Below are 25,997 nucleotides of genomic sequence, written 5' to 3'. Positions count from 1 at the left end.
CAGTGATATAAATTCCCTTGATTTGATTCTTGAAGCTACGACGAAAGAATTTACATTTACCACGGTAAAGAGTAAGATAAGAAGAAAAAAAAAAATTAAACAAACGATCACGTTTCGGAATTCAAAACAAATGTCAAAAGTTTTTAGAGTGTCTCAAAGTTCATAGCTCACATTCTTGCCCCCGGTGCAAACATATCATAAACTTTCCTGGTAGAAATTTTTGTATAGGAAACTGAAATCACGAATTTATGATTTTTTCTGAAATATTCTAGTTTTTTTTATAGTAATTGTTTTTTATAGTAATTACATACAAAAAAATTATAAACATCGGTACAGCTGTGTACTTCACTAGATTTTTGCTTAAAAAAAATAATGATAAGAAAAATGAAAGACGAGTTATTGTTTGGATCAGTCACATATAACTCAAAATGTTACAGTAGACAGTAATTTTATTAAACATTCAATATACCCAGTAGTTTCGTACATATTTTCCGCAATATTAAACAACACATGTTTGAAAAACATCACTATTTCAAAAATTTGAACGAAATTTTCAACTTGTCGTGTTGGTCACCCACATCTCCTACAACACCATTTATACCTAAACAACATAACATTGTAATCTCGAATATATTTCAACCGCATCTGGGACGAAGGTCAATCAGTTTAAAATAAATTTATGGTAGATTACAATTGTATGTTATGTAAATGAAAATAATTCAATAGATATATTATTGTCATTTAAGAGTGTCGAAATGACTTAATGTTCAAAGCCTTGTTTAAAATAGGAAAGTCTGATTTATTTTTCGTATCTTAATAATTGAAATAGATTTCATTCAAATCTGTGATCTTAAGAGAACATTTTTTACCAAGGAAGCATGCTTCACTCCCTAGTGTTAAAAAAATGATGGTAACTAATGTCCAGCTCACCGATAAGTACGTTTTTGTCTTTCTTCTTCTTCCGGTCAGCCTCTCTGTAGAGATTGACGTAAATATTGTTGACGGCCGGTAGACGAGGTAGATCGAAGTAAGCACCCCAGAAGCATAGTTCACCCTTAAGTTTGGAAGTGGTCCGTGCGTAGAGGCCAGCATCAAGTGAAACTTCGCAAAAGTATCGTTTCTTCGAGGGTATGCCCTTCACTTCCAGGAGCCATATTTGCAGGGAATTATCCGTACGTCTTTTTTGACCCTCATCCGGATGCACGGACTTCCGGAGGCTGCAGCAGATAATATTTCGAAACAAATTAAACGGAGGAATTCAAATGCATCGCAAAATAGTAGAATAAAATTAACTGTAACAACTTAAGAAAGGGACGAAGATGAAAAATGCAGTGTGTACTATTGGGAATGAAGATGTTGCGCAGAATACATCTAATGGTACAAAATTGATTATTCCAACCGGGCCATATTTAATCATAAAAGTCCTCCTACGTCGTAATTTTTGCGGTGTATAGATTCCGAAATCGCAAGAACTAAAACTTCACAGCTTGCGCTGAATCGTCTGTACATTCGTATGCTTATAATTGATCTCAAGAGATCCGAAGACATAAAAATATGAGTTCTAAAGTAGCGGACGTAGGGGTGTGGTTAGAACAATATGGCGTCGAAATTGGATTAACGCCTGATTGTTTCGGCTAAAATACAAGACTACAAAGAAACAGGAAATTTCTTGTAGGTGATACAATTTTTGTTTCGTTACATTGAATTAATACCGAATGACACATATATATTAAGAAATGAGATTTTCATATAGTTAAATGTGACCCAAATACGGTATTATGTCGCCACATAGAACATGACTTGAAGTCGTCAAAAACGCAAAGATGTTTTTTTGGGGTGCAAAAACCTGTCATAAAACACCATTGAAACGTCTTATATTGTTTGTAGTGATATTCGGCCAGTAGATGGCATCCTTCGATATATTCTGGGCCCCGATACAAAAAAGTACACTTGTCCGCAGTGATTCTGAGACAGCCAATTTTTTGGACATATCGGATACGTTGACAATCCAGAATCAACCCGCAGCGCTACCGCCAACCACGAATCAGGCTCAATTTTTCATGTTATGTACGTGTTATGTTATGTTTACAAAGATTGCGCCTGTTTCGCGGCCAGCCGGCGGTGGCGTTGCAGGCTAATTCTGCATTATCGGGGTGTAACTTGCATATCTACTGATTTTAGTAATTTAACAGAAGAACGCTCTTCTCAATGTCGGGAACCAATTGTACATCAGAGTTTCTGCTGTAAACGCAAACGGAAATGCTAAGCAGATTTGAGATTGATTTTTGCAATTTATGCCTCTCGGAAAGTACTTCGGTACTCTACGTACGAGTATGTGTGAAGCGGAATACATTAAATATTATACAAAATAGAATTGAATATTTCGAGGTTATGTTGACCTGACGCCTCCGCCTTACGCTGCATCGAATCAAGTTCAGTTTGTGTATTCATTTTCTACTCTTCCACCCTTGGTCGTAGCTGCATTAGTTACAACAACAACTATAATATATGAGGTACTAGGATACGTGTTTTCTCTTGGTGTACAATCCTAGACAAAAGTAACTGAAATTCGAAATAGATGAAATTTTTCGGTTTACGAAGATAAAATACGCACCATAGGCACTTGTATGTTGTAAAGGAATACAATGATGTTACCGAACATGTTTCTTCGGCTCCAGATATTATTTTAATAGTTAATTTTGCTATTTTGTGACGGTTGACTGAAAACTTTTGGACATTAATTTGATCTGAATCCAACTGTAAAAAAAAACCGTCGCCCATATGAGACATATTTGATGCATATGAAGCATAAAATGATAGCTAAAAATGCATAAAATATACTATTAATCGTTAATAAAGTCATATTTTCACTTGTATCACTTTTTAGAAGTCAAAATAATATGTCACTGCGATATTTCGTTATTTTACGGTTGGCCCTGCTGCGACGCGGTGAGAAACTATGTTCAGCATGTACATCGTCTCTTTCTCTCACACTCTCTTCAATGCCGTACGCACATCCCTATGCGCATCGCCCTCTCTCTCTCACTTTGACAAACGAAACGCGAACTGCAGTCTGTTTTGGTCATTTCGCTTGCGTTTTTAATAAATAATTCGACAACCGCTACGGTAACCCCCCATTTTTTTTTTTTATTAATATTCTTTAGTATTGGATTTATACACACAAAAATTTTGGATAAAATCTGAATGTTACTTCTATTTTTATTTTATTCACAAATGCAAAAATATGCTGTTACTCCATAAGAACCCATGTTAATTTAAATGTTGAATAACTTTCAAACCGTCAAGTCCATCGACTGCAAATTTTGCACACGCATTCATACAGATAAAATGAACAATCAGTCAAATTTTTATCGTTTTCTTAATGCTAGAACCATACCGCAAGAACATCCTCAAATCTAATATTGTAATAAACTCTTTGTAAAACTAATCTTTATATCGCGCTTACGATACTACCACACATACATCAATGTGTTCTCCGCCAGAAATTAAATTTGGCGTATCGACAACGGCGACAAGAGCGTAAAATAACTAGGTGCGAGTTGCGTGTACGCAAGTAACGCTCCACGTGCCGACATCCTGGGCGTAACCGACTCGTCGAGAAAATTAGCCGTCGCAGCGTCATTGTGGCCAAGTATATCTGCATATACGGTCGGTCACAACAACAATCTGCATCTCCTCGACGGTGTGGCGGTGGATAAAAATGGTGGTTGCAGCACTTGCAGCTTACCTGTGAACCCACTGATCCCTCTCGTGGGCGGTCTTGCAGCTAAAGTACTTCGGCACACCGCTGCTAGGCGTTACTTGGAAACAATGCTGTCGGCCAAGGAGGCTCGGATGCAGAGGCGTAACAGCAGCCAAGTCCATCGAGGTCACAGCTTGTCCGCAGAGAAGCGACTCGTGCGAACGGCAACCCCTCAGTCCGGCCGCTCCGCGTTGTTTTTGCCGTTCGAGTTTCGTCACGCTTTTCGTTCGTTTCAGGGGATTCGATCGAAACGATCTCTTGGAGAAGAAATTCTGCAATAAAAAGAAAAAGAGCGGATGTAGATCGGTTCAATTTTGCATTTTTTAAACCAAGTTTCTATAACCATTATTAAGGATGCTACATGCATATGAAACTTCATCGAAAATATAAGTTTCCGCTTACGCTAAGTTCCGATTACACAAGAAATACAACGGTACTAAATATTTAGCCTCAAGTTTACCATTATATTCTTTTGTATAGCTTATAATGATTTATTTAATCAAAAATTAGGTAAAGAAAATGAAACCGTTTCAATACAATACAATAAAACAATCTAATTTGTAAGATATCGACAATTTGAGTGAAGCTTTGATCATTAGGTCGCCCGAAATGATTGAACTCTAGTGTTTTTTTTTTTTTTTATACAATTCTAATGTTTTTCAACTCATTTTGCTTGCTGACTGGGCATGAATTATCTTAAAAATAATCAAAAAATGTTATAACGCGCTGCATACACTTCGTATATCAATATAATCCGAATACAGCAGTAACTACAACGTGAACGAGAGTATTTTATCCATAAATTACCGGGATCAACTCACGATGAATATACTGCGCTATGCAACCACGCGTCACAGCAGCGAGGGTCTCGCATTCATTCATTTTTCCAAGTTCAATCGACCAGAAAAATAAATGTTGTAAAAAAAAAACAAATATCGTTATTGTAGGTTGTTTTCGCGTCTTTCGATGGTTCTCAGATTTAAATTCGAAATGAGAATAGTAATTTTCAAAACGCTACATCTACGATTTCTCTTCAACCATTTGTCGGATATACTTAGAATTTGACCCAGATTCTTATAATTTCGGAGTCTATCAAATTCCAGCTGACATATAGGTATTAAAATCTTCTACACAACAATTAATTGTAAGTTACAAGCAAAAAATGTCATTTTTCAACCTCAAACAAGCGTATCACTTCTGCATCACTCCTCGTTTCAGTATTTTTCGTTATCTCTATCCACCGCGATGGTTCCGGTAACATAACAGTTTCACCGGTACGAACTGTTCGGGTTTTTATATCAACTTTACCGTTCTCCCGAAAATTTCACCCAACGCGTCGGCGACGTGCAGGAAATAGAGTAACGGGTACTAAGAATCATCTAAACTTTAGTATCGGGATTAAAGCGCGAGATGTGGAAATATAATTTGCTTCTTTGGTAGGTAATCTCAAAGAATACAATGGCAACTTAAAGGTACGTGTTGATTGAGATACGGATTAATTATCTGAAGTGATCATGTGGTGATCATAGGTGCCATTGCAGTGATTGTGGTTTTTAGTTTCTTTTTACTTGGCCACCTGCACTATAAATCTCAATCTTCAACCTGGCGTAAAGTGATTAACGTAAAAACTCGGGGTTCGTATTCGAAAAAATGATACTGGTTAACACTTTTTAATATTACAGGTTAAAATATAATTTGAAGGAGATATCAGTCACCTGGTGAAATTTATGTTTGAAAAAAAAAAAAAAATCAAAGAAATAAATAAATAACAAGAAGTAATTTCCAACAGAAATCGATTACAACGATTGACGCTGTTTCTTTTTTCGCTCTGTCCCGACTTCGAAAATCCTCTCAACCACATTCAACGCAGAGCTGACTAAAACATTCGTCAGTTTTGAGCACACCGATCAAGGAGAGTTTGGAGGTAAGAAACGAAATCGTTGCTGGTTCCCACCTGGTCTGCCACTGCTGGCACACCAAACTCTCAGGTATTGGTAGAACCAAGAAGACTCCTAGGTAGAGCGTCAAGCACGTGGCTCGGTTATAGAGGTGGATATATCGGGGAACAAGTCAGACAACTTTTCGGCGCTCATATTCCATCCACAGCATTATGCATACGTGCGTACACGTACATAATACACACACGCGTGCGCAAAGCCTGAAATATTTTTGCCCGTTTGAACGAGGAAAAAATAAAAAGAATGAAAACAAAATCCTCTGTGCAGCATCCTTCCTCTTTTTACGCATTCGAATCACAGACACGGGACAAGTATTATCAAGCACACGTAATTGTGGGGCACGGATAACGCGACTCGTTTTTACGATAAATATCTTCGTCGCTTTGCTGATCCACAGTCGTATTATTTGATGCGAAGCGCGGTTGCGGCTTGACCGCATTTGACCCATAAAATCAGATCAGGAATCGAATTTCTAGCCAACGCGTCTCGCAAACATTTTTCAACATGTCAGTGGAGTTGCGAAACAAAACGTGGGTGCAGGAAAAATACTTCGATCAAACGAAAACGTTGAAAAACGTGAACCCACCGTTTGCTTATAGTGTTACAAAATAAAATTCTAGGTATACGTAATTTATGACGGTCGTTGAGAGGACCGGTTTACAATTCCTTGTAAAAAATTTAAAAATTGATACGCAGTGCTGGTGATTTTTATCAGAAAAATGTGCTTTATGAAATTCATTTTAGTTCAATGATCTTAAAGAGGTATAATAAAAGTGTGAACAAATGTTAGCGCATAATAAAGTGAAACAGGTTTTAGAAAGGCTGGGCGAATCCGTTCAAGTCACAGATTTATCAATCTTATCAGTTTGTAATGAAAAAAAAGATTAGTTTTTCAAAAAGTTATCGTATCGTGTTTCTCGATAAAAAAGATAGCTGCAAAATGTGAAATCCACATTGACACGTGAAATAAAATGATAACGTTTCCGTGAACTAGGTTATGCACTCCTATACACCAGCATCGATTTGATACTTTAATGAAATTATGCAAATTTTCTATTTCCTATTTAGACGATTCGCGTCCATTCAAAAGTGTTCGATACAATCAGACGAAGAACAGCTTAACTCACCCAAAATGTGGAAAGAGGAAGAAAGTATCGAAGAATATATTGTATCCGTGAGTAAACTTATCGTGTGTACTGTATATAAATATATATCAAATGTGAGAGCAGCGATCAGCTCGAGAGAAAATTGTCAACTGGACTATCGTGGATTTCCAATGACATTGCTCTCTCAGCTCCGGTGAAGTGAAAGGCCGATTCTCCGCCTGCCTCCCATGCTCACCATGCACGGGATTACTATACATATACCTATAATACGATACACGGCCACCATACAGACACCGATACCTCCTTCGCACTGGTACCTTGGGTAGGGTAAAATGCCCACTGATCGGACAGCACCCAATCAACGGATGCTATAAACATTTCAGGTCTCTTTGCGCTATAGATTTGTTTTTAATTTTACTCCATTTTGTTAGTTGTTCGTTTCATTATGTGCCAAACTGACAATATTCTATCAAATTTACGACACATTCACATTTGTCGATAAGTTATCGTGAATCGATAAGCCCGTGTACATATGATTCTTTTTCGATTTGTTATGGGCTTTGTCATCGTTCACATTTTGAATTGAGATGCTACTGTATACGTGTAAACAGTTGCAAATAGTATATGAGCACACGGTATTTCTCAATATTTGCACAAATTTTATCGCATTATTATATTTGCATGATACTCTTTGTTTCGATATATTTCCCGCATTTCGGCATCTCATAGATAATGTAATTTATGTGGACGATGTGCATATCGATTTTTATAAAGTGGCAAGTAATCTGGCCGATAAACAGAACTTTTACTTTCGGAATAATATGCAGATTCAGTCACGTCGTATTTGTCATTGTTTCACTGAAAACGCATTAATGTTTTTGGATCAACAAAAACGAATCCGTGATCGAAAGACTGTTTCGAATGTTTGGAACGGTACTTTATAGATCAGTGAAAATTCACTGATTCTCGGTTACAAGTATACAACTGGAAAAAAAACAGTGCATATACACTGAAGATTCGGTGACTTTTTACTAATATTTCACTGATTTTCAGTGTGCATTCAAATATAACTCTCTAATTTTTCACTCTCTTATAGGCACGGGCTACAGTTGAGATATGAATATGAAAAAATTAGAGAATTGTTTTTGAATTTTTTCAAGTTTATTCGGGTTGCGCGCCGGAAAATATCGTCAAAACCTTAAATAAGGACCACCCTAGTGGATATACACTGATTTCCTCCAGTGATATACTTATAACTTATTCACATTTAGAGAGTAGTGTCACTTTAATAATTGATGACATTCGCGCATAAATTGAAGCTGATACAACACTCTCACTTTAAGTGTTGTATAATTCACCAGTCGATAGGTATACTGTTGAAAATTTCTGTATAGAACTTCCTACGCTGTATCGGAAGTTTTACTCGGATACGGGGCAGTGAATTCACCATACATTTACTGTTTATTCAATTTACAAATACAACAAGTTCACTACGCAATTTAGTAGATTCAAATGACTTTTTTGTGTTTTTTTTTTACAAATTTTAGTAACAACTAAATTTTTTATTGTAAATTTATGACAAACATATGGTGATTTACGTCGCTGCACCGCATTTGTAAATTTGCAACCTGATTTCGTAAATCGATAACTCGTTTGTACAGCAAATGTGTAGTAAATTCACAATAATTTTTAACAGCGCAGATCGACAAACCCACACGCACTTGGAATCTGGATAAATTGAGAAAGAATATTGATCACAACTCGTCAATGTCAGTGAATTATTACTATACTAATTCAGATTTGGACATCAGGATTTGGACAATTACTTAATACTCTATGCAGCGATCCGCAGGATCAACGATTTCCTTACTTGTAATAAAAAATTGAGAAATCGAACAAGAAAATTACCCGGTTCATAAAGTAGTTTAAAATCACGTTGACAACTTTATCATCATTCGACTCGTCCATGGTTACACCAGCGCACATTTTTTCTCGTTGATACTACGGTTCAAACGTTCATCAATAAATTCCGAGAGAATATACTCGAGTGGATTTTTCTTGGTTTCCGCAAGTACTGGGTTCTAGTTTCAGAGAACTGCGCAGGAATTCCGATGAAGAAACAGGGCGCCAGGAGAAATAGCGGGTGAAGTGTAAAACCGCGGGATTCAAATTACTGTCACCGATCGGTTTCGAGCTTGAGCTGGAGCCACTTTCTTTCTTATTTGAATTCCCAGTTTGCTCAGCTCGTGTAATCCACTCTAAACTTGCTCTTTCTTTCACGATTTACGGTTTGATACACGTTTTCGAAAACCAACGCCGGTCACACGTAGCGCGTGTAACTTTCACTGGTACAACGACACACGTCAGTGTGACGTTAAACGATCGATTCAATCTCATCAAAAATATCAACACTTTTACGTGAAGCTCGATTCCCACTGTCACACTGTAAGACAACCAACTTATGAATCGCACATTTTTGACATTCGTGCTTCACCTGAAACGCTGGCTGAGCGATCATTTCGCCGCAAAATCTGAACCCGGACTAACGCAGCTGTTGTATCCTGCCGGTACCCATGACGTAGATTGCATCGAGGGCTGAAGTCAGGGATCATTCGGGGTGATCCACCTTTGTGCTCACCCCAGCTGGGCTGGGTCAGACCTGGCTGATCGCCCTCTTCCCTTCGAAGGCGACCCCAAAGACGGACAAAAACGTCTTTTCTGGGGTCGAATCGAGAGGGGTTATAGACGAATGGTCCGGATCTCCGAGTCCGGAGCGATGCGGCGCATTGCCCCCTTAGGCAGCACCGAAAACCGAAACCAGTTCGCAGTTGCTTCTCCTTTTCCATCTCTTTCTACTTTTCTTTTCTTTCATTTATTCCTTTCCTTTATTTTCTCGTGGGGGGGGGGGGGGGGGGGGGGTTTGTTTCGAAGCGTTTCTCGCTCCGTTCTCGTCTCCTTTTTTCCCCGTTTCGTTCGCCGTACGCACCCTCTCTTCTCGATAAGCACCAACCATTCAGGGTTCATTGTTTTAGGACAAAAAAAATCTCCCGCTGTTACCTGCTTAGCTGTGCGATTGGACTCTGGTGCGGATTCCCGGCTGCAACGTGCCGAAGTAAGGCCAGAGGCAAACCACGGTACTTACTCTCGGATCCTTCAAGAGTCTCAGAGAGTCGACAGACGGCACGGTGGTTGAATTCCAATTTTACGACAACGTGTCCGCCTCATGCCTGCCATACACCCATATGTATGTACATGCTATGTGTATATACATACAGGGTGTCACGTAAGTCGCGGGTAACAAGTTTCTAGCTTTTTTTATGTAGGAAAAATAAGCCCACTACTATAATGGATGCTTGAAATTTCTCTATCGCGCATATTGCCGAAGCTAACAAATTCAACGAACAATAAGTAGGCGTATTGTCTGCAATGTTGGAAATGCGGTGTTAAATATAACACCGAAAATATTCTATAGAAGTCCACGCCATTTTGGTCTTGATTTTACAACTACTTGGTGTAAAGAATCGAACGGCTTACACTAATCGGCGTGGACTTTTATTTACACCGTGAATTTTCTCACAGTGTGTTTATCCATTCGAAGTATTAATTTTTACGTAGCCCGGGTTCGCCCGAAATTTTGTAATTCGGGGCTTTTGTGATCGCTGATTAAAGATCCGAAGGAGATGTTTAAAAATTCTGAGTGGATGACTCTTTGCGTCCCCTATTTTAAGTTCCCCAACTCTCACTCCGGACAAGTAATCGGTGTTTTGAAAAAATCTTGGATATCAAATTTCCTCAAGTATCAAATCGTGTGATTTCCTTCTGGATTTCGAACGACGATAATAGATCATCCGCTTCACAAGTCCAAATTTTGTGTTCAGATTTGTAATCCGCGATCTTGTAAGCACACGATTTTCGAATTTCGAGTCAATCAGATTACTAATCATAGGTGAGAAAAAATTCATCAATATCCTACTGACCGCGACTTGCGGCAGAGTTTGTATAATGCGCGCTGCACCAAAGAGAATCTTTGATCTTTTTCTCCTAGTAGTGCTGTTCGTGCTGTTACCGATTTCTCGCAAATAATTTGATTTCACAACATTACTCTGAATCGAATGAGTAATTATTACGCATATTTGAAATTGTCATGTTAAACCTTCTTCAAAATTGCGCAGAAAATGAAAACGCATTGAAAGTTTGAGGTTCTATTCAGGCTCTGAAGATGGGCAATTGCGTCCATTAACGGATTTTGAAACTAAGATAAGCCGTTGAGTTTTTGCCGGCATTAGAAAAAGAGCTTTACATTCCGAAAATCCCTGTCATAGATTTGGTGCGATTGCATCGCATATCTATATTGTATACACTTGGTGGAAAACCTTGAGTCGAGGATGTTCGGGGGGGGGGGGATCACTCCCAAGGGACGAGAGGAATTTAAAAATGACCCTGAACAACGCGGTGTGTGCGCAGGTATAAAGAACATGCCCGACATCCGGTTTTTTGGTTTCTAAAGAATAGCAGGGGAAAGGGGGGGCAAGAAGACATCTTTGCTTGTGGTCAAAGAACGTATAGATGCGTATAACCGCTGCATTGTCAAAACAACGATGACGAAGAAAACACGGGAACACCATTTCGGGGCACTGGGGTGGGTATGAGAATTCGAAAGAAAAATATGTACCAGGAAATTTTTATTCGAAATTGGAATAGACTCCGTTTGAGCAAGACATAGACAGTTTTCTTTTCTATACGTTCATTTTTCACAAATACTCATAAAGTTTAAATATTTTACAGGTATAACGCATCTTACAACCCGGGATTTCTTCGTGTTTAGTTTTTTGTCGTCGTTCAATAATGTCGCGGTAAGTTGATAGGACGGCAGAGATTGGCCAGTGCACTTCTGACGTTATTACAGCTACCGCTTGGCGCCATCTTTCGAACCACGCGAAAGGTATTATAGTTTCATTTCCGTACCATACGTTGCGTACCAGGATTTGCTGTACTCGTTTTGTTCATATGGAACTGGAGGTTCGACATTTCTTTTAGAATCTATTTCCATACCTTGGTAAAGTGTTTGGAAATGAAAATAAGGGAAAAAATGTAGATCGCTTTGAAACGAAACTAGAGAAACGAACTCAAAGAATTGGAAACAGCCGAGGAAAATGGAAAGAAAGTATAACGGCAAAGCTTCAGACATAAATTGGAATGTTCGATTAGAAAAACACGCAAGGAAGAAGAACTAGTAAAAGGAAAAATCGATATCACGGAGTAGCTGGCTTTATGATAATGTCGTCAAGACCCGTTTCCATTTCGCTGCAGAAATCGACAGAGTTCGTCCTCCTCGGAATGTAATGTAGGTACCTCTGATCGATTTCACGTCGTCATTGTTATTATAATCTTATCTCTCGTTCACACGGTTTTTAGGACGGGAGACTTTTCGGCCTCGAATTTTTCGTGCGCTCACCGTCGGTTGGACGGATGCTAACGATCCTTTGGGAGGAGGGTCCAAATCGACTCAAGAAAAACTAGTTTCAAATATATTCTTCCTTCTCCTGCTGCGGGAGTCAACGTCCACCCGAGAGACACCGGATAATAAATCGGCGTAATAAAAATAGTCCGGGGTCCGACGAGCCCGTTGCCTCAGTCCAGGGGGATAAATTATACAAAATGAACAACTGCGTGCCAAGGTGCATGGGAACAATTTGCTGCGACTTATTGTCATTTTGTACCAACCGGTAGTGAATTATCAAGAGACAAGGAAGTGACTCGCGCCACGTATATTAGAAAAAATAAAAAAATTTCCCGAACGGAGTGTATGTATTGTACATAAATTTCAGGCGTGTTTACATGGGAATATGATAAGAATGAGTGTATTATTAATTAACAAAGATAAATATTTATTTGTATAGTTTTTTTTCTGCAAAATTATTATTCACATTTGTACTTAATGAGATTTAATCGGTAAATCGTGGCTGCTCTTTCATATATATGTGTAATTCTGAAAATTTATTTTACGTCAAGATTTCGAAAGTGCACTATAACCTCACAATGAACGTCAATCGCAGTCTGCTTCATTTACTTTGTTTCCTATATACGTCTTTATACCCAAGAGAGTGTACAGAAATCATTTATCTATCATTATCAATGAGTATCTACATTTTCCATACACATAACCTGACAGATATAATTATAATATACTTGGATCTGTTCGAGAAAGTTACGGGGATGCTCCGATTAGGTACATGCAGGTACGTCGCTTCAGCTCGGCATGCACCGTAGAGGCAAAAATTAGTCCAGAGCTCAAAGTTCGTACCAAATCGTACGTCGTAACATCGGTGCTGGTCAAAAGCCAAGAGTCTATAAAAATTGTAGAACGTCACGAGTGTGCAACATCGGCTGGTATTTATACAGCAATACGTTTTGACATGAATTATGTGCGAAGTATCATCACTTTAGTATCTGGTTTTACAGGTGGATGCAAGCATGGTATTGCCTCTCTCATGTGGGTTCACCAAAGAAGCGTTTCGTGCGTTTGAACGGACGATAAGAATATCAGAGCCAGTGGTGAAAAGTTTGTAAATGTAAGAAATAAATCAATAAAATGATGTTTACATCGTTTAGATCGATTTTTTTATCTATAATAATATTGCGACGTAAGAATGCAGCGAATATGGCTTCGCTTTCTTGAACAATGATGCCTTCACTTTCGGGGTTATGAGGGCAAAATTGTTGACACAATCGAGATAATGAATAAGAAAGCATTTAAACGTGGTTTAAAACGTACGGGTGAAAAATTTATGAAGTATATTTTACACGAAACAAGAGTTGCCTGTCAGATAATCGTTGAAAAAATTGTTCTACCAATGAGTCCAATCACCTGGCGGTTGTTTTTAGCTTGACGCAAGAAAATTTGCACAACGCAGAACAGTACGCTTTGTAGAATATATTTTCATTCGTCGATCACGAAGTAATATGCAATGCAACGGTGATGAGACGCATGATTAGAGACCAAAATTAAACAAACCATGAGAATCCGGTATAAAAGAAAGTACAAGAAAATGATTCAGTTGAACTTCATGCAGGGTTTCAATTTTTTTTGATGTATAAAAAAAAAAACACGTTGCTTTGACCAAAATTTAACTTGAACGACTACATGTGTCAGTTTTTGAATTGTTCTGCCATGAAGTTTCTTTTTTTTCGCCAATTTTCTTTTCAGCATATGAAGCTTGCAATTTTTCAGGAGGTGTAGGAGTCGAAATCGTGTGTGGCCGGTTCTGATGTCGAACGACGACAGAAGAAGGAATACGACGATCTATTCTGGGACGAATCTAGGGAGAAGCGAGTTGCTGCACAGAAATGCAGGCTCGCTGCTCTCAGTCTCATAGTCTATGCCATCAATCTTGGAGGGCCTTGTATTTACCGTTTCGATGGGAAAAGAAGACCCTCGCATAACGCAATCGACGTGATTCATCCATTCATTCGTTCATTCACTTTCTCACTCACTCGCATCGCTGCAGAAGCTGCAAGATTATGATACCTTTGGGCGTGGATCAGTTGGCAGCAATGTCAAGTGCGTGAGGAGATGTAGAGGGGTGTTATACCAACCTAACTGAGGAAAAATCGTGTTATAGTTGTGGCAATGGCAGCTATTTTCACGGAATAATAAACGCATATTATGTGTTTATGTTATTTCTTGCGCTAAACAATGATATGAATATTTTTATTAGGTATGAAATACTTTCTCAGGAAATACTTGTTATACAAGTGTCTGCATACTCATAGTATAATCAATCACGTTGTTATGGTTTTTCCTCCTATTTATATGTGTAATAGTTCAACTACTATTCCACGAAATATCTACAACATTTATGTCTCATTATACGATGTTTTTCTACAGAATTATAAGTTTTCAGTACACCGCATTCGCTACGATAGATACGGAGTTAAAAATTTCGAGTATTGCGTTAAGATGTGGTTAGAGAAATTGAAAATACTATTCCGGGCTGGAAAATGCAAAGTTCCTTTGTCTTCATATTCTTCAAATTATAAGCCTAATTATTATTGTTCGTTACAACAAATGCATTTACTTACGCATCTGTACGATTTTGAATTGGTTTTACGACGGAAAGGAACTTTATAAAACGCGAGCATGTTTTACGTACCTTCCATGCGTGTTTTCCGTACAAAAAGTATTTGTTTCTGTAACGCTCGAATCAGTCTGTCAATGCGCGTACGCATGCGCTGTCGTAAAAAAATCTGCCATTACGCGAACCTAACCTCAATTTCGTGCTTCGTGAAAAACCGCGTAACATACTCTTGTTATGTAAATAATCGTGTACAACAAGGAGGCAACGGTCTTTTGGCTTCGCGTATTTGAAATATTCGACTTCGAATGTACGTTTTGTTTGAGGTATAATGGAAAAATTGATAACGGGGTTTGAAAACCACACGGCGACCGACAATCCATGTTCATCCGGTTCCGATAAGCTTCTACGAGCAGTTGAATTACGGTGAAAACCGCTGAACTTTAATGAGATTCAAAATCTTGACATCAACGGAACGAGGAATTATTGGGAAAAAACGTTATTTCGCAACATTAGACTTGTCTGGAATTCGGCAGAACTCATTCGGTGATCCTAAAAAATAGTCCTTTTTTTTCAATGTTGCGTTGCCTCATCGTTGCTAACTTCAACTTTGTGAACTTTTTTACCTCCTTCGGTATTATTTCAATTTCTTAATATCACATAGATTAGTGAAACGACCTCTCATCGGATTATCCCGAGAAAATTTGCATTTGTTACGCAATATGTATAATAATACAAATAAAAAAGAAAAAGAAGGATACATCTACCAAAACACGGCAAGTTTCTCAAACTGGCTATTATCTTGAATTTAGTTTTGGATTATCTGTTTTATTTCACGCATACGCAGCGACACAAATACAACATGACGGAGAACGTAACACGTGAGAGATACATAACGTATATCGTAACGTATCATTGTCAAAGAATGCCGTTTGTCCTCGAGGAGCTGTTTCTCTTATTTCATATCGGAGAAACGGACGGTTTGAAACTCGACACTCCTGAAAATTATACCTTTCGCTCCATCGGCCGAAGGCAGGCGCCTTGTCAGCCTTAAATATACATGAAACGCTCCAAACAGTGAGACAGACACTCGCGGTGCAGTTGTTGCGGCTGGTTCAGGCCCGTTATACACAGTTTGAATTTCATTGATACGTTTCTAGCCCTGGGGCTTCGACAAACTTACGTTATAAGTCTCTGCAGTTGCGCGCTGCGGTGTCAAAAGCGCGTAAATCATTCGTAACGCAAGAGGAGCGAAGGGGAGGAGAAAGAGAGAGAGAAAGAAAAAGGAAAATTACCAGAACACAGCCCTAAACGCATTAAATTCAGGCTTCCTATTACCCGTAGGCCAAGACTTCATACTCAAACCAAACGTCGTAAAGGTTATCTTTATCGTCTTGGTTTTTCTCACGAGTTATTCTTTCCCGCTTTTCATCTCCAAACTGGGGATCGTTTTTTCTACCGCGCATTCAGGACCATAATTTATACCTTTGCCCACTTTGCTTTACAATGGTTAATCGAAAAATTGTAATACTGGATAATAGTGATCACATATAACGTAAACATATAGAACTAAGTAACGAATGTTATGTGTGCGAATGAATTTCAATGATTAACTTTGTAATTGTTACGAGATTGGTGGAAACTTGAAAAAAGTTCTGAATTTTTATAAAACTTTAAAGGGAAACTTGTACAGATTTCGAGAGCGTCGTTTCAGTTAAATTTCGAACAGCTAATATTATGCGATTGAGTACGTAACTTTGATGTCATTTTTTTTTCTTTTCTTGTTCTAAAATTTGACGAACAATAATGCGAGACTTTTTCAACCTTTATCTATGTTTGACGAAAATTTGGCAAAAGTGTAGAGGGTTTTTCGATAGATTTTTATATACATCTTTTTGCGGGCGAGAGTTAAAAAGTAAAGCCGGAAAGGTTACGAAATAAAAAAATCTCAATATTGAATTTTTTTAACACACGAAAATTTATTCCAAAGATTTTGACAATGTCATAAGTTGAAATGTAGAAAAGTCGAAGTGTAGAAAAGCAGAGTATTATAGAAAATAGAAATAAACCCTTCCATGTTTTGGCTTGATATATTCTCATTCGTTCTGACACTTCTATACTTTAGTTTTCTTTACTTCACCTTGTTCATGCATTTTTTGATTGCATGATTGCATGATGCATTACATGATTGTAGCCATTCTACTTTTTGACTCCACCCTTGGTCAAGAAGTTTATCAACGAATAGAAAAAAATAAAACTATTCAGCGTATATTTAGAATGCCACCACTGATAATGTTCCCTTTCCCTGGAAATGACCTCTTTACGATACAGGTTGTTCGTAAAACCCGGTTGTTTATATTGACAATAGACTCACCACTATGCGGTTGGGGGTGACGTCAAGGGGTCGGGCACCAAGTACGGGTGTAGCTGGTGCGCTTCCTCGCCGGCAGGCTTTCTCGTAGGAGGTATCTGAAACGAGAAAACGAAAATTACGATTTAGTCGAGATGTCGTGGAAGGATCCGATCGTACCTTCGTCTCACCCTGTTTGAATCATTTCGACACAGACGTTTATCAGCAATTGGCTTACACACCGATTCTTGAAATGCAGCGGCTGCACGTGCAGCGGTTGCAAGAAACTCGAGACTTTTGTACATGTGAGAAGACCATTTAGGAGGTTGGTAATAGTAAACAGTGCCGAGGTTCTCAAATGGGGCTCAAGAGGGGCGTATTTAGAGGTCCATAACTCTACATTTTGACCGTTAGTCTACAGCCGTTCTGTCTCCGACCGGAAATAACAATATCGAAGTACAACTGTGGGCGTATACTCGTACACATGTGTATGTTGTGCACGTATACGCATATGCCTATGTACGTTTCTTTGTTAACATGCCAGCAGGGCTCCTTCACCCTTCTCCAATTTTACCCTGTCACGATATTTCGCAAGAAAACGGTAATTCCCCATAAGTAACAACTTTTCCCGCAGTTGTTGTCCGACTTACATGGGTGCTACGCATGCTAGGCCGTTTCGTTTGGAAGCTGTACATTTATTTCGCTCATACCTGAAAAACTTGTTTTGCTTGGTGTGAAGAAACGGAAAGTCCTCGCCGAAGCATACGTCTTATATCCGATTTTGAAGGATCGTTCGATGAATGCGAAGTTTTCCCATTTGCGTAAAATGGGGACGATCTGTTTTTTTTTTTTTTTTTTGACTTCTTTTATCGTAACCACCCAGCCACATTTAATGATACGGACTTAATCTTGGAAGTATTTTCTAGAAAATTAATTTCTCAACTATGTGTCCTGTAAGCAAACGTCTTTAGCGACCAAAATCTTGACTTTACGCCGAAAATTCAACGAAATTAATTGCTCTACAAAATGTTCCTAGAAACAAATCCGTATCATCAAATGCACCTGAGTGGTAACCATTAGAAAAATACGACATCTTTCCCATATCATTCGAATGGGAAAACTTCGAATTCTGAGAGTGGACATTCAAAACTGGATTATCGAGTATTTTTTTATTTTCTCTTCTTACGTACAAGTTTTTCAGGTCGGAAAAAAGTAAAATGCTGCTTCCTAAAGAAACACCACAATACATGATATATCATGTGTATCGTATGAGATAAACGTACACATGCCACCATAAAAATACACCATGACAGACGTATATAATAAAAACACGCTTGTATGGAAATGCCTTGACTTTAATTTCGCAAAATAATATACTTTTAAATTGTTCCTAAATTTCAATCACGCTATGGTGACTGAATAATGATCTTAGCAAGGATCATTTTCCATCTTCTAAACCAGACGGAGATATTTAAGAATTAGGCCAGTTATATTTAACGATCGAACCTGTAGAATATTCAGACGGTGATGGATAAAAATATATCGATCTTTGCCAGCTCGTTGGCATTTGTGTGTGAATACCCGACACCATCGGTTCTTTCAATAACAAGAATCCAACGCATATGAAAATATGAAAGTTCAAGAAATGAAGTACGACAATTATTCAAAGCGTTTAATTTATTGTTACATCTGCGAATCGTGAATTTTTATGTTATAGAAATCTGCGAGTGGGTTGTGCCTGCAATTAGTCAATTTATCGCAATGTGTCGAGAAAAATTACTCATGTGAATTGGGAATATAACGAAAAATGTTTGAAACAAATTTAACGAACAGGATGAAAAAATCTGTCGACATTTGTACCGTACTAAAATTTTTACATTTGTTCGTCGTATTCGTGAAATTTCCATACGAAGTGCAAAATTTTATACTGTAAACATAATCGCTCAAAAAGTAAATTTGAATCAGTGCGAAATAACGAGACAGAAAATCCGAGGACAATAATTATGCCGAAAGAGGGAGACTCGGTTTGGACATAATAAACCCTACACGTTAGCTGCAGAGAGCCGTAAATTACGACGAGAGAAAAATCGACATCAATCAATCAGCAGTAACAGCAGCAGCGACGCCAGCAACGGGTTTCATTATTTTCACCGCTGCACCGTTCGATGAACACTACCCAATATGCCGTCCACCATATGCACGTAGCTAGGTCGGCTGCATTTGCATGACTGCACCTTTCGCCGAGAGCCCTTTATAATTAAAAGAATTTTTTAACCATTTTAACTGCGGCATCTGCAGTAGCAGCGCTTCGTTGCCTTGTCGTCGGGGAAACGTTGTACAACGTTGCACAAAGCGTAGGCATGGAATAAAACGCAGTAGTAATTATTGTTTATCCAATTAGAATTTGCCGCCGTGCAGTTGACCTAGAAGTCTTGATCGCTGTTACTATCCAAAATGCAGGTAATGCACGGTTTAACGCTTTTCATTTCGTATTCATTGAACAGCTAGGCGGGACTTTCTATCTGGAGAACAATTCATCCATCTGCGTAATGTATGCATTTATATGCATAGTCCTGCAGAAGTCGAATACTAAAGAATTAATGTAAGACTGATTCTTCTAACATGAATAATAGACAGTTTAATAGTTCGCCATATGAAAATCAACGCGTTTTCGAAAATACTTATATATCGAACCTGCGAAACTCAATCTTGAAAAAAAACAACAACCATTTAATAAACCCAAATCCCAAAATCGAGAAGAAAAATGTCTAAAGATCCATTTGGAGAACTGTCTGCGAGAAGGAAATAACTGGTTTTCACGATTTTGAGTCGTGCACTTTGTTGTAGAGTCTTCAATTCTCTATTCCAGATCGGTAATGCTCAAATTTTCATACACTGTCAGAAAATTCATGGTATCAACGATAGTCGATACCGATTAGTATAAAATTAAACATCATCGGTGTAAATCGTTCGATTCTTGACACCAAGTGGTCGTAAAGTGAACACCAACATGGTGTGGAGTTCTACAGAATATTGTCGGTATTTCAATTAACACCGCATTTCTAACAGTGTAAAAAAAAGAGATTTAATACAGACTCGAAAATGTCCCAATTCTTACTATGTGTCACGTGCAAAGAAGAGAAATTGATAGCACTTCAAATGGGTATTTCTAGCAACTGTTCAGTACGAAGTGTGGACGAGTTCAATGCTGAGGATGAACCAGTTCATGCCATCGTGAAGTATTCACATGCAATTGGGTTCATCGAGAAGAGAGCAAGGCAGCTAGTCAGTCGGAGAGCGAATATACATAAATGATTGTTAACGCAGGATACAGTCGACGCTTCGCAAGCTACATGCCTCTGCCTCGTATTGTATCAAGTCCTTCCATACATGGGGGTTCGGACCGTCGAATTTATCGCTCTATTATGGGCTACCCCTCAGATGGGGTGAGCCAAAAGTGCCACTAATGCGACGACTATTAGCACGCGCGATTATATTATAAATGACGTTGAGCCGTGAAGTCTAGCACGGACAAAAAAAAAAAAGCACGGGACAACGAGGCGACGTCATTCCGACTGGTTATTCAGATGCGTACGGTTGCTCATGGGCGAAAAAAAAATGCGTTCGATCTTTCCTATCGCATTTTTTATCACTCAAGCACCGTTTCAAGGTGAACGACTTTCCAAGTACACCGATTCATTGCTATACTGTTCAAGAAAATACATGCAGTTAAATGAAATTGTGAAAATCGTACGAGTGGTTGAGTGAATCGTGCACCACTGCTTTGCTAATGAGAATATCAAAATCGGGGATGGTTGTTTCGCGACACAGAGACCGACGTCAACACCGGCAACGCCCTTTTACTGTATATCATGCCCATATGCATTCGACATTATATTCCAGTGTAGGGATGAGTAGACGTGTAAACAGCAGCAGCAGCAGGCGTGAGTTCCGTCATTTTGAATATGATTTCGGTGTGTCACGACTGACTCGTACGTCACTTCATGTCACATGCGAGCCCGCAGTGACAGAGGGATTTGAAGCTATTGAAAAAAGTCGTCGGGTCGTAACTGATTTAAGGATTCTGTAGAAGAACCATCCCACAATTCATCTCCAGTTCCATGGCGACAGCGATTTCCGGATGAAATGGCTCTGACGTAAATACCTGCAGAATATTCGGTCATACTGCGGCAGGGAAAGAGGATAAGCGTTTCAGGCAAATGGGTGGGGAGGAATGGGACAGTAATTTTCCGCGATTAATATTTGGAGAGAAAGAGAACAGCTGCTGCACACATTCAGATGGTGTGGCTCACAAAAACTCTAGCAATTTATTTTTCGTTTTCATTCTGAACGACCGATTTGACCCAAACAATCAAGCACGTCATCCGCTCGTAACGCAATTCATAACACATGGGCTCGAATTTCCCAAGTGAGCAACTGGCTCTTCTTCATGGTGGTCCTGCCAGAGTCCGGAGGGCAAATTTGAGACCCTGCCGTTACATTATCCGCGGTAAATTCCGTAGGAGTCCTCGACTCGCTCTGAGATTCACTCGATTGGAAGGAACACAAAGTGCCTCGTACTTGCTCTGAGGTACTCAAGCGAGCCTGCGAATGAACGCTTGAAAAATACTGAAGAGGTAAAAAAATACGCCCCTCGTACCTGATATTTCACGTTTCATTAATCGATCCGTGATTGCTGACGTATTTCCAGTAGGTGAAACGATCGAATCTGGTTTTAATCTTTGATCCGCGAACGTTGAAAACCGAACGTACTTCCAACCCAGAACTGGTGGTGTCAAGTATATACAGAACACCACAATTAGGTTGATGACATTTTAGCTCTAATCAATAGTCGCGTGTTCCCCACGGCTCAGATGTCGTAATTCAAGATAGACAACCGGTTGCCCGGTGAAACCGGAACCATTGCTGGTAGTAGCTGACTAATAAGCGATGGATTTAAACCTGGGAGGCAACGTTGTTGCATGCGTTAGTTTAATCGGGTTAGAATCAGCTTATCAATGTCAAGATCGCTTGACTTGTTTCATATCCGAATCATTACTACCAAGGGTAATTAGAGCGGCGTTGTGCCTGCAATTTAAAATCGACCGACAGACACGCAACGGTGGACAGGATGGCAGATGCCAGAACTCACCTCCTCTACTCCCACTTCAAAAGGGTAGAAACAGTGGATAAAATCGCGATCACACGTGTATCCACAGCTTGCTACTGTTTGACGTTTGCTTAGCTTGCGGTGGCAGGTGCTGCCAATATCGCTTTGGAGTGAACTGCCACCCAAATTGACTTCGAGGCAATGGTAATGACAATGGCAATAACGAACGCAATAACGCAAGAATTCAACAGACACATTATAATTACGTGCAACTCAGATAACGGCTGAAACCGGAGTCTTCTGGTACCTTGCACTCCCTTGATCCATCCGTCCGTATGTCTACGCCGGTAATTATTTTCTCCGTTTTAATTCCGCTGATTGACAAGACTGCAGTCTCTCATCTTCTTTCTTTTTCTCTTTCACAATTAGTGAGTGACGCTGCAGAGAACGGAGATCAACGCAACCGTGCGCATACGTGCATGTGTGACGTTCGTGATACCACGACTTTGTTCTTCTCTCATCAATGGCTCCTCTTGTATCTTTCACTGCTGTTGCAACTCACAGGCGTGGCCTTTTGGAATTCCATTGCGTTACATTCGTGTAAATACGAGATATCAAAATTTACTTTACTATTCTGCAAAATACATTCAACTTTTACGCTGTTTTCCCTGCGAATGGTCAATCGGTTTTGGGAGCGAGTAAACAAAACGGTTCTTTGTAAAACGCATTAACGAAACCTCAGAGCGTTGACACTAACAATTGAACGCAATCACAATGAAAGCGACTGTTAAGTGAGGAATGCATTCGCATCAACAAACCGATCAACCGATTCTTCGAAGTCCGTTCCAATCGAACCATGCCGATTTTTCAAACCTTAAATATTAACTTTTACCAATAAGTATTTGTTTCTTAGATATGCAGGTCAGTGAAAAAACGTCAATTTGTTTACGTTTCGGCCCGGGTATGGGCCCTCCTCAGAACCAATTTTTTTCAATAATCTGGTGCGAGAATTTTTTGACAAGAAAGGACAGACGTTGAAATTGTAACGATGAATTTCAACGTCCGTCCTTCCTTGCCAGTAAATATGATCCAAGATTCGAACTTGGGAGTTCCGTATTGCACTGTATAATTGTAATGTAGCAGTGTATTTAAAAATTTTATTCTGTAAATACGTTTCATCGTCATGTCCACATTAAGTTTTATCATTCAAAAAATTCTCGCATCAGATTATTAAAAAAAATTCGTTCTGAGGAGGGTTCCCACCCGGGCCGAAACGTAAACAAATTGACGTTTTTTCACTGACCTGCATATCTAAGAAACAAATACTTATTCGTCATTATTGAGGTCAAGACAATCATATTTATCAACGTTTACACTAAAAAAATTGGTCACTTCAAAATATGCCTACACTACATTTTTAAGAGTTTAGGAATTTTTCATGGAATTTTATTTTACGGATTTCATGGGTACTTGAGAATACTCCATGAGATGTTATCCAGACTTTAGAAAAGATTACAGATTAGTTCAAAGTGTTCACGGAATATCACCGCGTTTTAAAAGATGCAAAGATATACTTCGTAAAATTTCCCGGGTGAATATTTCATGGAATGTTCCTTGAATTTGAAGGGAGCACACATGCCATATCAGAATTTAATGTGAATCCAAAATGACTTCGTAAATTTTTTTAATATTTCATATGCATGTATGTGGCGTGGCAAGGATCTATATTCTTCTAGTGGTGTAATTAATGTTTTACGCTTGGTTAAAAGAAACGATGTAAAGAATCATTACTTGCGTAACATTCTCGAGTATGAAATCATCAACAAACCAAAACACAACATCATTAAAAGAATACTGAAAATTTGAAAGTACGTTTACAAATCCAAAATGTTTCAACACTACCACTTAGTTGGAAAAAATATTCTTGGTGCTTTTTCCCACCATGATCTTTTCCGATCAACCAAAGCGATCACAAGATTCAAACTCCCATGATACCTTTACAGCTATATCTGTAACCATAAGAGGCAGCTTAGAAAAAATTCTGATAATAACACGATTGTTCCATGTGAGGCTAACCGACTAACTGTTGAAACAGAAGTGTGCCGCTGGCAGGGCTTTTTGGGAGACTCGAGTTCTTTAAAAATACACCCTTAATCGATCACAAGCAGGAGGAATAGTCAGTCTAGTATCGCCTGCTTATATTTATGTATCCAGCACACAAGCAATGCTCTGTTACTTCAACTGTATTAGATGAGTGTAGGCTGCAGGAATAGGAAGTATTTTTATTCCAGGTTTCCCAACGTCAAGATCCAGTGTTACGTTACTGCAGCTGTTTGAAATACGTACCACGCCGCTCGCTGCAGCGAGGCGACCGCATCGAGGTGCTCCTGAGATGAGTGCTACAGAAGTAAATGGAGTCTGCCTGACGCCTATACATATACACACGCGTACAACATACATATATGTATGCCTACTTCATCCGCACAAGAGCATTTCAATCCATCATCCTCTGCATAATCAACATCTTGAACATATGCTCCGATTCCAACTAGTATAAGATACATATTAAATGAGCAATTAATCCTACTCGGTCATGGCGATAATCGCTTATCGGCCAGTCTGAGCGCACAGTTCACCCTTTTTTCATGCTCATATTGTTGTATAACCATCGGCGTAAAATAGCATACGAAATCATTTCGTCACGCTGGCAGGCATTAGGCAATCGTGAATGAAGATGCAGTCACTCCTCCAGCAGCATCCGACACTCCATAGTCCAAACAAAAAGTCTGTTGATCCTAAGCCGCTGGAACGGTGCTTTTGTTATCATTTGTATTGTAATTTTTCTGCGGCGAAATGGTGTATGAGGCATTGGTGACGAAATGCCTCAGGGGTCCCACGTGGTTTTGCGTCATGTCTCTTTCTTGTTTGCCTTTGTTTCTGGTATCGTTACAGCGCATGCATATTTTCAATCCAGTTATTGACTCACAATCAGCGGCTACAAATCATACTGAAAGCCATCTCTCGTGGTGTTCTCTTTCGGGATACTTGACTCTAAGTATTTACCGAAGAATCTGGCTATTGAAGAATGTTCTGAATCGTTCAGTAAGCCACCAGGAGTTCAAATTCGAAATCATACTAATGATTAACGAACAATTCGCACATGACATTAACCCAATTCCCCTCACATACTTTGATAAAATGGAAGTGCTACTTGGTGTTTTGACCATTTGGAGTTTGGATCCTTAGCACGAATGAGATTCGACGTATTTTGCTGCCCGGGAAACGGGTAAAGGATCTCATTAACGTTTCACTTCAATCTAATTCCTGCATCCTGAAGTTTGTTGGATTGCACAAATTTTTGTCAGGAGTAATCACTGCAACGGAGGATTTCTTTATCAACGTTTCGGAGTATCTGTGTCCATTCAGATGATATTAGAAGTTTAACCTTTCACAGCCTCTAGGAGTACAATCACCGTATGTGCCAGTCATGACAGGGCGTTACAGTTCTGTAATCATCGCATATAAAGGCCTGCACCCCTTCTTTTTATCCGTTTTCATCCCTTTTCATCCAGAGGCGACCGGAGGGCGACTGAAATGAGCTGCCAGTGGCGATGGCGACGGTGCGTCGCGTCGCT

At 39.1% G+C, this 25,997-nt stretch overlaps 1 protein-coding gene across 16 annotated transcripts in view; it reads right to left on the bottom strand.

The window, feature by feature from the left end:
- raskol (Ras GTPase-activating protein raskol) overlaps window positions 1-25,997 on the bottom strand; it is a 232,647-nt gene that overhangs the window by 11,445 nt on the left and 195,205 nt on the right. For all 16 annotated transcript variants that reach the window (XM_046619079.2, XM_069134882.1, XM_046619072.2 and 13 more), the window contains 3 exons: window positions 17,277-17,371; window positions 3,749-4,035; window positions 931-1,217 (listed from right to left, as the gene is read on the bottom strand). In XM_046619079.2, coding sequence (XP_046475035.1) covers window positions 931-1,217; window positions 3,749-4,035; window positions 17,277-17,371 — 669 coding nt within the window. The remainder of the gene's footprint in view (window positions 1-930; window positions 1,218-3,748; window positions 4,036-17,276; window positions 17,372-25,997) is intronic.

This window comes from Neodiprion pinetum, chromosome 3 (genome assembly GCF_021155775.2).
Source record: "Neodiprion pinetum isolate iyNeoPine1 chromosome 3, iyNeoPine1.2, whole genome shotgun sequence".
Lineage (NCBI taxonomy): Eukaryota > Metazoa > Arthropoda > Insecta > Hymenoptera > Diprionidae > Neodiprion > Neodiprion pinetum.
Note: the sequence above shows the minus strand (reverse complement) of the source record. Positions and strands in the feature narration are given on the sequence as shown.